Genomic DNA, 14,205 nt, shown 5'->3' on the forward strand with positions numbered 1-14,205 from the left:
ATTTTTATGTACACTAGACCTAAGTAAATATTCTTGAATCCCCAAATCATGCATATAAACCCAGAGCCATGCTCAATAAAATTAGTACCAAAAATAGTCTTGACGTATTCATAACTAAATCTGGATACGCAGTGCACTTGTGCAACGTATATATAAAAAAATATTATTAAAAGATATTGCAAAAACTAAAAGGTTTTATAGTTTTAAAAACATTTATAAGCGTATTATTTTTAATAATGAAGATTCTTATCGATTACACAGGCCGACAAAATGTGACTTGGGTCGGTGTCCAGGCCTGCCACCATTTTATTTCGATAAATGAGGCTTTTCTAAGCATAAGTTACCACTACGCCTATAGTCCATCAGCTCTGGTATTTGCGGTATTTTTAATTTAAGAAAATCACAAATTTTCTTCATCTTTTGGAATATTTCTTCAAGAGTGGTCAACCAATTTTGGTAATCTTTTCGGAATTAAATAGTTACATGTCTCTTTTATACGGTCGTTTTGGAAAATTCAATCTATCTCAACCACACGAGGAGGTAAGCGCATTCAAAATTTTAAAGTCACAGCAAAGTTTAAAAATCTTCATTTGTGAACAGCGTTTAAAAATTAAATAAAAATATTTTCTTCTACAATGCATTTTTGATCCAAAGACACCTCATGTCAGTAATTTTTAGGACACTCATCAGATTTTTTTGAATTGTTTTTGAATTTTTAAAATAGTTTTTCTTACTTTCTTCACAGTGACGATTCACAAACAGTGCCCAAACCTGTCACTTAAATTAAAGATACCGCAAATACCAGAGCTGATGGACTATAGGCGTAGTGGTAACTTATGCTTAGAAAAGCCTCATTTTTCGAAATAAAATGGTGGCAGGCCTGGACACCGACCCATGTCACATTTTGTCGGCCTGTGTTATTAATATGAAGGCTTCTGGCTTATAATCACAGTTGCGGCATTTCTCTGAAAGTGATCCAAAAGTCGTCATGTACGCCACTAGACCGATTGATTCATCGGCAAATATGCCAACTATTCAGGTGCAATGGAAAGGACCCAATGGATCTGGTCCCGAGTGGGTGCCCTTGAAACAGGATTGGAGCGAACGCTGGTGTACACTACCCGATCGATTTACAAATGAATTCGCACTCCGAATCCGTGACTTCGAAACGCGAAGTAGTGACGTTTTCTTGGTGACTTTCATGAAATCCGGCACTACGTGGATGCAGGAACTGGCCTGGCTTTTGCTAAATCAGTTGGATTACGAAGCAGCTCAGAGCAGTTATGCAATGGTTAGGAGCCCATACTTGGAGTAAATAAAGCTATTTACAAATTAGGAGCTAAATTAAATGAACGTCTGCATTCTTATCTCTATAGAAGATCTATTCTGTATCCTGACGCTCCGGATTCTATCGCACGTTGTGATAAAATGAAGGATAATCCTCGACTGATTAAATCTCATTTGCCTGCTCAACTGCTACCCGAACAATTATGGAAGCAGGGCCGCAAAATTATATACGTGGCCCGAAATCCTAAGGATGTTGTGGTTTCATCATATCACTATGCCACTGGGCTTAATTATTGGCATGGCAGTTTTGATAAATATGTGGACGAATTTGTTTCTGATAAGATTCCTTATAACCCCTACTGGGCGCATGTTATCGACTTTTATAGAATGCGCGATGAAGAGAATGTTTTCTTTGTTACCTACGAGGAAATGAGCCGAAATCTTCAGGATGTTATCAGGAGACTATCACGGTTCCTAGGCTGCAAGGAATTAACCGAAAGTGAAATGGATAAGCTCTTAAATCACTTGAGCTTTAAGAATATGAAAGGTGTGTATACTTCAAAACAATTTCTTAAATAAAATATTATACTTTCAGAAAGTAAATATGGTGATCAGACCGGCTTGTTGAAAGCTCTTCATAAAAGTGACGATGATTTCCAGTAAGTTATATGTGTTATTTGCAATTGAAAAGTAATCCATATTTAATGTTTAGATTTATGCGTCGTGGTATTGTCGGCTCCCACAAGGATGAGTTAGGTGCTGAAAACAAGGATAAAATTGATAAACTAACTTGCACCTTTCTGAAAAAGTATGGACTCTCTGAAGCCGACATTTTTGGTGTAATTTAAAAATATTGTCCTGTAATTTCAATAATTTGGACTGCCGTTAACATTGGTATATTATTATTTTTGAATAAATAGAATATTCCCAAAACCCAGACCCAGTGGCGTAGTAAGGCATTGCTTATATACTTTTTAAATGTCACATTTCATTGTACTTTTTACCCGCGCAAGATCAAAGAACCTCGTTCATTTAATACAAATGTTTCGCTAATTTTTCGTATCTTTTATTTTATTGTGGTGAATATATGTTATGTACGATCACAAAAAAAGCAGAACGAAATCGCCATTACATTAAGAAATTCGCCATGTATTTGAGTCGATGGCGATTGACCATACTGTTGAGAAAGAAATTTTTTTAAATATAGAAAAAACTTTCTGAAAGGAAGAAATATTTTTCTAAAATATAGAAAGTATTTTTCATAAACTTAGGAATTGTTTTCTTCAATCGATAAAGAACTTTTTTATTTTTAGAAAATTGTCTTTATTTAAATAAAACTCGTATATATTTATTTTTTTAACTCCACGGCGGACAGATCGGACGTCGAGCGCTTTAATTTGAAAGCATTGTACGTATAAACAGGGTTTAAAATGTTTTTATGTCATTAAATGTAATAATTGTCAATATATGTAGCCCCTGAAGACGATCTCCGGAGGAGATCGGAATATATTTGGGAAAAGAAAGCAAACAATAAAGCACCCAGACCTCGAGCCCGCCAAACCATTTGTTTGGACACTATCTATAACAAGAAAGAAAGATAGCTTCGGCAAGCCGAAACTTATATACCCTTGCAGATCATTCCTAATAATTTCTTTTAATTTTATTATTTCTCATTAATTTTCCGATCGTTCCTATGGCAGCTATATGTTAGAGTAGTTCAATTTTGATCAAATTAAAACCGAAATTCGGAAATATTTAAAAAGAGTCATATCCCAGAGTAGAAGAGAATACAAAAAAAAACAAATGAAGCAATAATTTTTTTCCCATTAATTTGCATTTAATTTTCCGACCTTTCCTATTAAAAACTTAGTTTGCGTAGAAACGGACGGACAGACGGAAAGACGGACGGACAGACGGGCAGACGGACAGACGGACGGACAGACGGACATGGCTATATCGACTCGTCTAGTGATACTGATCAAGAATATATATACTTTATGGGATCGGAAACATCTCCTTCACTACGTAGCAAACTTCTGACTGAAATCATAATACCCTCTAAAAAAAATAAAATTTCTGAAATTCTAAAATTTATCTAAAATTAAGAAAAAATTTGATTTGATTGGGTTTTTTTTAAATTTGGGAAAAACAATTTTTTGAGTGTATGCTTATAGTCGGAAGGGTGTGTTTAGTCTCACGTCGAGGTGGAAATTCTTTGAGTCTTTTTTCTTTAAGCTAACTTATATTTATATTTTGATAAAAATGATGATTTACTTTATCTAGTGATAGATAAAAGGGGTCATAAGCCATATGCATCAAGCCGACGAACGTTTCTTCACACCGTTTATTAGATCTGGTAAATGTAATTGCTTATTTAGACTATTTTCCTGTAAACTGATAAAAAACACTGTTACCTATTTTTATGTACACTAGACCTAAGTAAATATTCTTGAATCCCCAAATCATGCATATAAACCCAGAGCCATGTTCAATAAAATTAGTACCAAAAATAGTCTTGACGTATTCATAACTAAATCTGGATACGCAGTGCACTTGTGCAACGTATATATAAAAAAATATTATTAAAAGATATTGCAAAAACTAAAAGGTTTTATAGTTTTAAAAACATTTATAAGCGTATTATTTTTAATAATGAAGATTCTTATCGATTACACAGGCCGACAAAATGTGACTTGGGTCGGTGTCCAGGCCTGCCACCATTTTATTTCGATAAATGAGGCTTTTCTAAGCATAAGTTACCACTACGCCTATAGTCCATCAGCTCTGGTATTTGCGGTATTTTTAATTTAAGAAAATCACAAATTTTCTTCATCTTTTGGAATATTTCTTCAAGAGTGGTCAACCAATTTTGGTAATCTTTTCGGAATTAAATAGTTACATGTCTCTTTTATACGGTCGTTTTGGAAAATTCAATCTATCTCAACCACACGAGGAGGTAAGCGCATTCAAAATTTTAAAGTCACAGCAAAGTTTAAAAATCTTCATTTGTGAACAGCGTTTAAAAATTAAATAAAAATATTTTCTTCTACAATGCATTTTTGATCCAAAGACACCTCATGTCAGTAATTTTTAGGACACTCATCAGATTTTTTTGAATTGTTTTTGAATTTTTAAAATAGTTTTTCTTACTTTCTTCACAGTGACGATTCACAAACAGTGCCCAAACCTGTCACTTAAATTAAAGATACCGCAAATACCAGAGCTGATGGACTATAGGCGTAGTGGTAACTTATGCTTAGAAAAGCCTCATTTTTCGAAATAAAATGGTGGCAGGCCTGGACACCGACCCATGTCACATTTTGTCGGCCTGTGTTATTAATATGAAGGCTTCTGGCTTATAATCACAGTTGCGGCATTTCTCTGAAAGTGATCCAAAAGTCGTCATGTACGCCACTAGACCGATTGATTCATCGGCAAATATGCCAACTATTCAGGTGCAATGGAAAGGACCCAATGGATCTGGTCCCGAGTGGGTGCCCTTGAAACAGGATTGGAGCGAACGCTGGTGTACACTACCCGATCGATTTACAAATGAATTCGCACTCCGAATCCGTGACTTCGAAACGCGAAGTAGTGACGTTTTCTTGGTGACTTTCATGAAATCCGGCACTACGTGGATGCAGGAACTGGCCTGGCTTTTGCTAAATCAGTTGGATTACGAAGCAGCTCAGAGCAGTTATGCAATGGTTAGGAGCCCATACTTGGAGTAAATAAAGCTATTTACAAATTAGGAGCTAAATTAAATGAACGTCTGCATTCTTATCTCTATAGAAGATCTATTCTGTATCCTGACGCTCCGGATTCTATCGCACGTTGTGATAAAATGAAGGATAATCCTCGACTGATTAAATCTCATTTGCCTGCTCAACTGCTACCCGAACAATTATGGAAGCAGGGCCGCAAAATTATATACGTGGCCCGAAATCCTAAGGATGTTGTGGTTTCATCATATCACTATGCCACTGGGCTTAATTATTGGCATGGCAGTTTTGATAAATATGTGGACGAATTTGTTTCTGATAAGATTCCATATACCTCCCACTGGGCGCATGTTATCGACTTCTATAGAATGCGCGATGAGGAGAATGTTTTCTTTGTTACCTACGAGGAAATGAGCCGAAATCTTCAGGATGTTATTAAGAGACTTTCACTGTTCCTAGGCTGCAAGGAATTAACCGAAAGTGAAATGGATAAGCTCTTAAATCACTTGAGCTTTAAGAATATGAAAGGTGTGTATTAGGGTGGGTCGATTTGGGACCCCAAAAATCGTATAGGGGGAACGTAATCATTAAAGAATTCTAATCCATATTGGCGAACATACTTATGGTCTAAAATGTTGTTTGACCCCCCCCAAACGCGAATGAAAAATTCTGTTTTTTTGAGAAAAATATCATAGTAGTCAGCACAGATATATTACCGAATATAAACATTGTTACATTCGTTTAGCTTATTTTTCGTAGATCATGCCGTTGCTTTAAAGTGCTTCGTTCATTTAATAAAAATTTTCCTTTTCTTTCAAATTTTTATTTCAAATTTATTAATACATCTGAGCTGACTACACTGATATTTTCCTCAAAAAATCTGTATTTTTCATTCGCGTTTGGGGGGCGTCAAACGTCATTTTAGACCATAAGAATGTTCGCCAATATGGCTTAGAATCCTTTAAAGATTACTTTCCTCCTATACGGTTCATCACTTTTTTCAGCTCCATACAAATCGACCCGCCCTAGTGTGTATACTTCAAAACAATTTCTTAAATAAAATGTTGTACTTTCAGGAAGTAAATATGGTGATCACATCGGCTTGTTGAAAGGTCTTCATAAAATTGGCGATGATTTCCAGTAAGTTTGATTTCTTCTTTAGAATTAAAAAGTAATCCATATTTTATGTTTAGATTTATGCGTCGTGGTATTGTCGGCTCCCACAAGGATGAGTTAGGTGCTGAAAACAAGGATAAAGTTGATAAACTAACTTGCACCTTTCTGAAAAAGTATGGACTCTCTGAAGCCGACATTTTTGGTGAAGTTTAAAAATACACTTTAAAAACACTACCTGTGCGATTCGTCACTACCTGGTCTGCCGTTCACAGTGGAATGTTATTATGTTTGAATAAATAGAATATTCCAAAATTCAATTTTTATTTTAAGTTAAACATTGTTACATTCGTTTAGCTTATTTTTCGTAGATCATGCCGTTGCTTTAAAGTGCTTCGTTCATTTAATAAAAATTTTCCTTCTCTTTAAATTTATTGGTGGACAATTGGATTTAAAGCCCGCAGCAAGTGGCTCACTTGATCCCGATACTTTGTCTCTGCTTTGCTAGTTTTTTATTCCTCCTCATTTCTGGTTTTCGTGTCTTCATTTCTTCTTGGTAACTTTCACTTGCGATGTCAGAAAGTTCTTAATACATGGGTAAGTCTTTGCCATAAAGTTTCCCGCCTGCTTAGAATGCCTTTCAAATGCTTCTCTGCTCCTCTCGTTTACGCTGCGTATGCGTGATTTGACGATGATAGGAGCCAAAGACAAGCTCTATGTGATAGCTCTAAATAGTACACCGAAGAAAAAATAACAATGTATTGCATTTAAAACTTACAATATATTTTTTGTGGAAAATTTGAGATTGTGTTCTTCTAATGAATTTAAATTTAAATGAAAATTAATTTAAAACGAATCTTTCCTAATACATAAAAATTAGTATTTCCTTTTACAAATTTTGAAAAAATAATATGGTTTTTTTAAATGGTTCGAAATTCTAAGCGCATTTTTTTACATAACACTTAAATACTTCAAATATTTTTTTTTTTGAGTGCAGGGGAAGGCAAATGCACATTAGATGCATTTTGTGCTTTGTGTTCAGCTGCAATTATGCTTTCCACGAGCTGGAAAAATCCAAAAGATGAACGAGTATGATGCGGAGTCATTTTTCCGAGCCTTTGGCAGCGTTGGCATTTTTAAGATTTTTGTTTTTGGCAGAAATTGTGCCGCAATTCCCCGAAAAACTCAGACTGAGTACTCGGATTCCCTTTTGAGGTCTGAGTAGAGCATCCACTCGATTTGTCTGCGGTTCAGTGGGTTTAATTCATCAGAGCTCTGTTCTTTCCAGCTTTTACTGCCTTCCCGATGGCCTTTCGTCCTTGCCGAATAACAAAAGTAATTAGAGACCAAAGCAGAAAAGGGTTGACCAAGGCGAAGTAGTAGAATTTTTCCCCATTTCCTGGTAGCTCATTAAACGAGTGGTTGGCAATCGATCAGGGAACCCATGTATGGGTTTTCCTTTATTGTGGAACTGTGTAGGTGTCTGTGGACCTGACCCACATACGAACAGACATGCATACATATAGAGACTCTTATCAGGAGCATTCATTGTCAATGCTTTCCGCAAACTTTTCTCATTAGACAGTGCAAACAAAATGGCTGCGTCTGCGGTTTTATCCGCCCAACGACCCACCACCCAACACCCATCCACAATGCGGATGATGTGCCTGCTGATGTGGACGCTTTTGGCTCTTGTTTGACATTGGCTTGGCAAATGGTGTCATAATGGCCGGAGAACTGCCAACAAACAATAGCTGCCGACAGCGGGACAGATGGGCCGAATAATGAAGAGTGGTAGCTGTGAGCTGTGCATAATGAAACAGGCGAAAACTGAATTAATTGTTGCCAGCTCGATGCACGTGTCTCTGGTTGAACTTAGGAAAATAACTAAGAAAAATCGTTGAAAACTATTGTCTATTCTTGATGTACAACAGAACATTCAATTGGGTATTAAAATTTATGAAAAAGGTTAAGTAATCTGCACTAAAACTAGTTACACAGGTTTCTCAAAAAAAAAATGTGTTAAAGTGATATTTTTTAAGTCTTAATAAATGTAGAAGTCGCCATCGCGCACTTTCTGGGTGCGCAATGTCACTGGGGTCTCCCCATATATTACGTAATAACTTTATCTGCGATTTTTGGTTGATTTTTGTAATGGTAACGGTGATTACCTAAAATATTTGAGTACAATCTTGCTGCTTTTTATTCATAATTAGCACATTCCTCGAAATTGCTTATCTTCAGAACACGATTGTTTCGTTGGTATTTCCTCTAGCTTTGATTAACATTTTTGTTTCTTTTATATCAAATTTATATGGGTTTTCCTACAGGGTAATTTTATTTCTGTAAGAATATGCGTTTAAGTAACTGTATTATTTAGAACGGATCTTATTTATATTTGTCACTAAAAAAAAAATAAAATTAATGTAAGTACTTCATGTTTTTGGTGCTATCAACATCCTTTCAAACATCATTTAAATAAAAAGTCAATGACTGAAAAATAAACCAGTCTACTTAATAGGTATTTTAAAGTCGGCACTTGATTTAATCAATTTTCTGAGGTTGGGTATAAAAAGAACGAAAACTCGGAGTACAAGTTAGTCGCAAATGCAAATTAACATAATACATCTGGTAAGTAAGCTAATCGGTGAAATATACAAAGTAAAGCTTGCTTTTCCCCTTAGATTTTTCTGTTTGCCTGGAAAGTCGCTGCTTTGGCCAGCCCTCTACCCGGTGGTGGCAAGCATTGCTGCTGTACTTGTGGTGGTGGTCCTTTCGGCTAAAATAAAATGCAGATGTATGAAAATGATGAAACAGTTCATTTTTGACGGTGCGCAATCTCAAATGGTTTACCAAATGATATCTTCATATCATCCTCCAAAAACCAGACATTAATGACGAAACGGCAAACTATAAAAATAAACTATCTTACAATAATATAAATATTGATGTTTAATTTCAATTATAAATGTTTAGTTTTCTAGAGGGTATCAACATACATACGTGAGGGTAACTTTTGAAACTAAGGGAAATTCTTAATGAGTAAGAAAACAGAATTCTTTCAGCGGTGTCTTACGCTCTATCTTAATTTCTTTGGGATTTTACCAAGTTTGTATGGGAACTTACTTCAAATTTAACATGCGCAAGAGAGAACGGCCCAAAAAGATGCTTATCACTTGGATTATTTTTACTCGCTCCCATGAGGTCAAAAACTGAGAAAAGTCGCAGCTCTTTTATTGATATTTAAAACAAAACGAAATCCAGACCTGCCCTAATATTTCAGGTAATTAAAAATTCGCCACTTGTTTTGCTCTTCTCCAGTAAAGTTGAGTTTAATTTCGATTTAATAGACATAGACAGGGTGTACATTTATCAGTGTTTATTAGGTATCGCTATCCGATTCGGTTGCCGTGTCCGCTTCCGTTTCCGTTTCCAGATGCACAGTTCCTCGGGAGATGCTCGTGGCTCAGCTACAGAGTGGTGGACACTACACTACGCTACATAGACATTAATTGCTTAGTTTAACAAAGTTTCACTTGTGGCATGCATAGAAATATCCAGTGTAGAAATATCCAATTGTCGTTCTCAGTTTAGAGTTGCTCTTTGTGGTTGCTTGTTATAGTATTTGGTTTTTCGTTCCAGGCAAGAACCTCTGATTGTCAGAAAGTTATTGAAGTCATATCCGAGGGAAGTGCAAGCCCGTGACCCGAAAGGAGTGCGATTCAAACTGAGACCGAGGTAATACTAATTCTACAGCGAACATGGGAGCTTAATATATACATTTGCTTATTCTCATAATTTTCCATCAATGTTTGCGGTGTGTCCTTGTGCTTGTGTCAGTGTGGTGGTTAGTTTCTTATTTGTTTGTTTCACTTGTGTTTTTAAGCATAGTCACGCTTTTTACCCCTTAAGAGAGTTTGTAATTGCATTTCTCATTTGAACAGATTCTAAGTTATTGCGTTATTGCATTGTTACAATCAACATTTAGCTCGGGTTTTATTTAGTAGGTACATAAAACACTCTACAACGATAAAATGTCTAAATTGGCTCACTTAATGCTATAATTCCTACAGAGTCTGAGACGGTGGTTTATCAGATTTAACTATGTTATTTTCTTTTACATCTACATCTACGTAAATAGAGAAATGGGAGATGGGTTACTTGTTACGCTTGTCTGCCCACTTATTGCTTGCCGTTTTGGATAAGTACGCCATTTAATTGCCGCCTCAGGACTTATCCCTTGTGGTATCCTCCTCCTCCTGAAGCGAAATGATCTGCATAAATCGACAACAAATTCGGAATGTTCTTTAGAATGTCTTGGATTACGATGGCGTTTTTTTTTTGTTTTGTCTAGAGTGACATGCCCAACACCGAATTACTTGCTGGCGTTTCTACGTTTCTTGCCAAATAAACGTTACTTGCACGAGACATCAAAGCAAAAGGCTTCCGCTGCGGCCAAATTGGCCAAAATAAGATGGTTAAGCTCTATATAGCTGATGACTCTAGTGGTTCGGCTAAGGGATATGTGTTTTTCTATTTTGGTACCTATTTTGGTAGCATACTTACTTGATTTCATCCAGCTGGCCGTGAAGTGGTTGCTTTCTCGGTTTTCTGTTATTCTGTTTTTTCTGATTTTCTGTTTTTCGGTTATAAATATTTCTAATACGACGAGTACTCTATAAACTGTGTAGAACTCTCAAAAGTATTTGTTTTTCAGCATTTGCATTTGAGGTATGCCCGTATTATTCGAAAGGTAAGTGTGTGTCGCCTAGTCCCTAGTAATAACACTGTGATATCTTAGCCTAACCTCCTAGCCCCACTGAAAGAAATCGTCGAAGTCATCTAAAAAACACAAAATTTAACCGAAATTAGCCAGATTGGGTTAGTCAATTTTGGAGTGCCGTTCTGTGGTGGATTCTTGCAAAGTGCTTCGATTTAGATTTTGATTTAGATTTGGAAACACTGGAGATAACATGCCAATCGAGTGGGGAAACTTAGCTAAATGGTTGTACTTCTATTTTTCTTGCGTTTTTTCGGTTTGGTTATTTTATTTGTTTAGTTTTTAGTTTTTACGCTGCTATTCACGTGGCTACTGTTCCGGTTGCAGTTGTTTATGGGAGCAGTGAGCTGCGGGAACTGGTTTTCGAACTGTGGGCGGTGGCTGTTGGTTGTGGTGGTTGTGGTAGTGGTGGTTCATTCGGAGTTGTGGTTCGGATAGTTGGAATGGAAAATGGGAACTTCATTTTCATTTTTGATTTAGAGCAGCAGAATGGTGGCCAAACTGGACAACAACTTTAAAACGGAACGAGTACTTAAATATGCAGGAAGATATATATTCACATCGAGAGAGCGTAAAACGATATATATATAAAATCGAGAGGAGTCGAAAGTTGAAACGTATAAATATACTTAGAGAACGAAAGCGGTTAACACTCTTATGGTACACCTATATGTATATGGTACACTGGCCCAAGTTCCGTCTTGGCTTCCGGATCCTCCATATCTTTTGTTTTCTTGAGTGATAGCAAAACATGCCGAAAGGGATGGATGAACTTAACGTAGAGCTTGGAGAACGAGCTGCTTACCTCGGTGGGGGAAAAAAGAGGGGGACTCAACCCACCAGACCCTGACCCCCTTCGATTCGATTGGGTTCGATTCGTTTCGATTCCGCTCGACTGAAATTGATTGCTTTTAATTCGCTCAATTCATTACCCCAGTCCAGCGGCCAGCGATGCACTGGTCTCTTGTTTGCTTATCGAGTTAATCGCGTTGCGAATTTATTGATTGCAATTTCATGCATTGGCCAGTGCGAAATGAGCACGACCAGCGGTCGGTTGGGCACTTAATATTCATGATGCAGCCATTTACTCGAAAGCCATTACAGTCGAAAACACGCGGAGTTCGCCTGTCATTACCTGGGGTAAAACTAATTATAATTAACAATGGAAAATGGCATCCACACTCGCATTACAGCGCTTTCACGTTTTATCCCAATCGCCATTTAAACTTTGAATCTACGGTTTCGGTAGGGTGTTCAGAAATTAAATATAATGGTGGGACAGTTAAAAAAAAGTTTATAAAATCGTATTTATGCTCCTTCTATTATTGAAATTATTGGTTTAAAGCTAATCATCTGAGATACGTTTTGAAGTTTTTTGACGGCAAATATATTTGTAATATTTTTAATGAGCTACGATTAATATTGATTTTAAAGAATTTAATGAAAAAACCTCAAATTTATCAAAATACCATGAAAAAGTGTAGCGAATAATTCATTGCAAATTTAAATAAATCTATTCAATATAACCCTAATTGATTTTATGAATTTTCAAACCACTTTTTTCAGTCTTTAGTCTATGTTTTTTTTGGGCTGTACTCACCTGGACACGGTTTTCGGTTAATTTGACCATAGATAATTGGGTATAATTGAGCGAGCAATCAAAATAAAACGAAATAAACCTTGTGGAAATTTATTAAATAAAGTACGTTAAAAGTTGACTAATGGCGAACAACTACAACGCATGGCCAAAAACTACGTAAAAAGAGTGGCTAAAAGGGTGCTGGAGAACGGAAGTTGTGCAGATTGGTGGTGGTGTGGCGGTTCGATTTGGTCGGTGGTTGGGTGGCTCACTGCCTGTCATTGGGCCACACAGTCATTGCAGTTGGCCGTGCGATCGGCGTTGCTGTTATTCGAATGGGAATTGCCGGAATCCCGAAGTGGATGACTAGATTCTGATCGGTTGGCCTTGTGGCGCAGAAGTTGCCAGCGGCGCTGCCAGTAGTTGGACTTTTTGGCCAGAAGCTGCTCGCTGCCGGCCACCTCGATGTGGCCCACAGAGGCCCGACTGGTCTGCGGATGGAGAATCAAATCCGTGCGCAGTTGCTGCACTCGCCGGACATCGTAGTTTTCCACCACAATGATGGGCGTGGGTCGGAGGATGCGCTCGGGCGGATTCAACCGGATATTCGGCTGCAGGGAATGGCAGTTCCGCTGTCTTCGCCAGATTCGAGACTTAAGGCTGGGCCAGTGGAGCAACTGCTTTAGGGAGATCCTCTGAGGTGACTCTGCGGCGGCAGCAGGGATTGGACTTGCAAGGAGATCCCTGACCAGGTCAGGAGCCACCACCATTCGGCCACCATAACTACTACAATGTCCGGGTGATTGCTGCAGGTCGTGGCTGCTGCTGTCCTGCGAGTTCTGTGGTGGGGGTGTGCTCACATAGAACTTGGTGCGGGCGGAACGGGATCGAGGTGACCGCACCCGCAGACTGTTGGTCTTCCATGCATCGTGCAGGGATCGCAGGCCGGGCAAACGTGCAAGGAGGTGGATGTTATCGTAGGAGGCGGACAACATACCTGCGCGCTCGTCCTGGTACTCGTCATCATCCGACGATTCGAGCCGGTCCTCCACCAGCGAGGTTTGCCTCGAGAGACCCTGATTTGAAAAGGGTTCACATTGCAGGTGTGGCACATTGCACATTGCACATTGCAGATTGCAGATTGCAGATTGCAGATTGGTGTTTAAGCAAACAGAGACGAAGCGAAATGAAACGAAAGGAAAGAAGACGAAACGAAAACCGAAAATTGTGAGCGCATCTACTACGAGTACGGAAAGGATTACACACACTAAAGCCAACTGCAGCTAAGGTCCTTCCATGTCCTTCGTGACCTCCTCCAAAAGAAGGAGAGATAGCTGGTGAGGCCTTCATGGAGACCCTTGACTTACCGCATTGTGACGCCTTCTCGGCGGCGATCGCTTGTTCCACAGCGCCTCCAGTTGATCGAAGTGCTGCGATTGGGCCAGAGCCGCCTGCTCGGGGCCCAGATTGGCCTGCGAGGCCCCCGTCTTGGTCTCGGCGATCTTCGAGATCTCCTCCATGCTGGCCGAAACGCTGAAGCGCCGCTTCAGGCGCTCATCCACCTGGGCCATCATCACCGAGGAGGTCAGGTGGCCGTACTTCTTCTGCCAGGTGTACGTGTCCAGCGAGACCTCCTTCTTCAGCAGCCGCTTCATCTGTCGCTTGGGACCCTGGGGTCGAAGATCTGGAAGGATATGTGGGTTATGTAACGATTATGGTTTCTA

At 38.5% G+C, this 14,205-nt stretch overlaps 3 protein-coding genes across 11 annotated transcripts in view; 2 read left to right on the forward strand and 1 right to left on the reverse strand.

The window, feature by feature from the left end:
• The first annotated feature begins 934 nt into the window (after positions 1-934).
• Positions 935-2,162, forward strand: LOC138912428 (luciferin sulfotransferase-like). Its single transcript, XM_070213247.1, has 4 exons — positions 935-1,311; positions 1,377-1,834; positions 1,883-1,946; positions 2,000-2,162. Exons 1-4 carry the CDS (start codon positions 989-991, stop codon positions 2,133-2,135), a joined length of 981 nt encoding a protein of 326 aa, XP_070069348.1. The 5' UTR covers positions 935-988; the 3' UTR covers positions 2,136-2,162.
• A 2,473-nt stretch (positions 2,163-4,635) lies between these two features.
• Positions 4,636-6,451, forward strand: LOC123002680 (luciferin sulfotransferase-like). 2 transcript variants are annotated; one of them, XM_044393025.2, is made up of 4 exons: positions 4,636-5,014; positions 5,080-5,537; positions 6,086-6,149; positions 6,203-6,451. In XM_044393025.2, exons 1-4 carry the CDS (start codon positions 4,692-4,694, stop codon positions 6,336-6,338), a joined length of 981 nt encoding a protein of 326 aa, XP_044248960.1. In that variant the 5' UTR covers positions 4,636-4,691; the 3' UTR covers positions 6,339-6,451. The 2 variants fall into 2 exon arrangements, with proteins under 2 accessions (XP_044248960.1, XP_070069384.1); XM_070213283.1 differs by having other exon boundaries at positions 6,086-6,153; positions 6,203-6,343.
• Positions 6,452-9,891: 3,440 nt separating this feature from the next.
• LOC108069347 (protein qui-1) overlaps positions 9,892-14,205 on the reverse strand; it is a 39,176-nt gene continuing 34,862 nt past the window's right edge. For 6 of the 8 annotated variants that reach the window (XM_070211912.1, XM_070211914.1, XM_070211913.1 and 3 more), the window contains 2 exons: positions 13,849-14,165; positions 11,708-13,557 (listed from right to left, as the gene is read on the reverse strand). In XM_070211912.1, coding sequence (XP_070068013.1) covers positions 12,760-13,557; positions 13,849-14,165 — 1,115 coding nt within the window. In that variant the 3' untranslated portion in view covers positions 11,708-12,759. Of the gene's footprint in view, positions 10,397-11,707; positions 13,558-13,848; positions 14,166-14,205 lie in introns of those variants that run through there. The other 2 variants (XM_070211918.1, XM_070211919.1) reach the window with 2 other exon arrangements.

This window comes from Drosophila takahashii, chromosome 2R (assembly GCF_030179915.1).
Source record: "Drosophila takahashii strain IR98-3 E-12201 chromosome 2R, DtakHiC1v2, whole genome shotgun sequence".
NCBI lineage: Eukaryota > Metazoa > Arthropoda > Insecta > Diptera > Drosophilidae > Drosophila > Drosophila takahashii.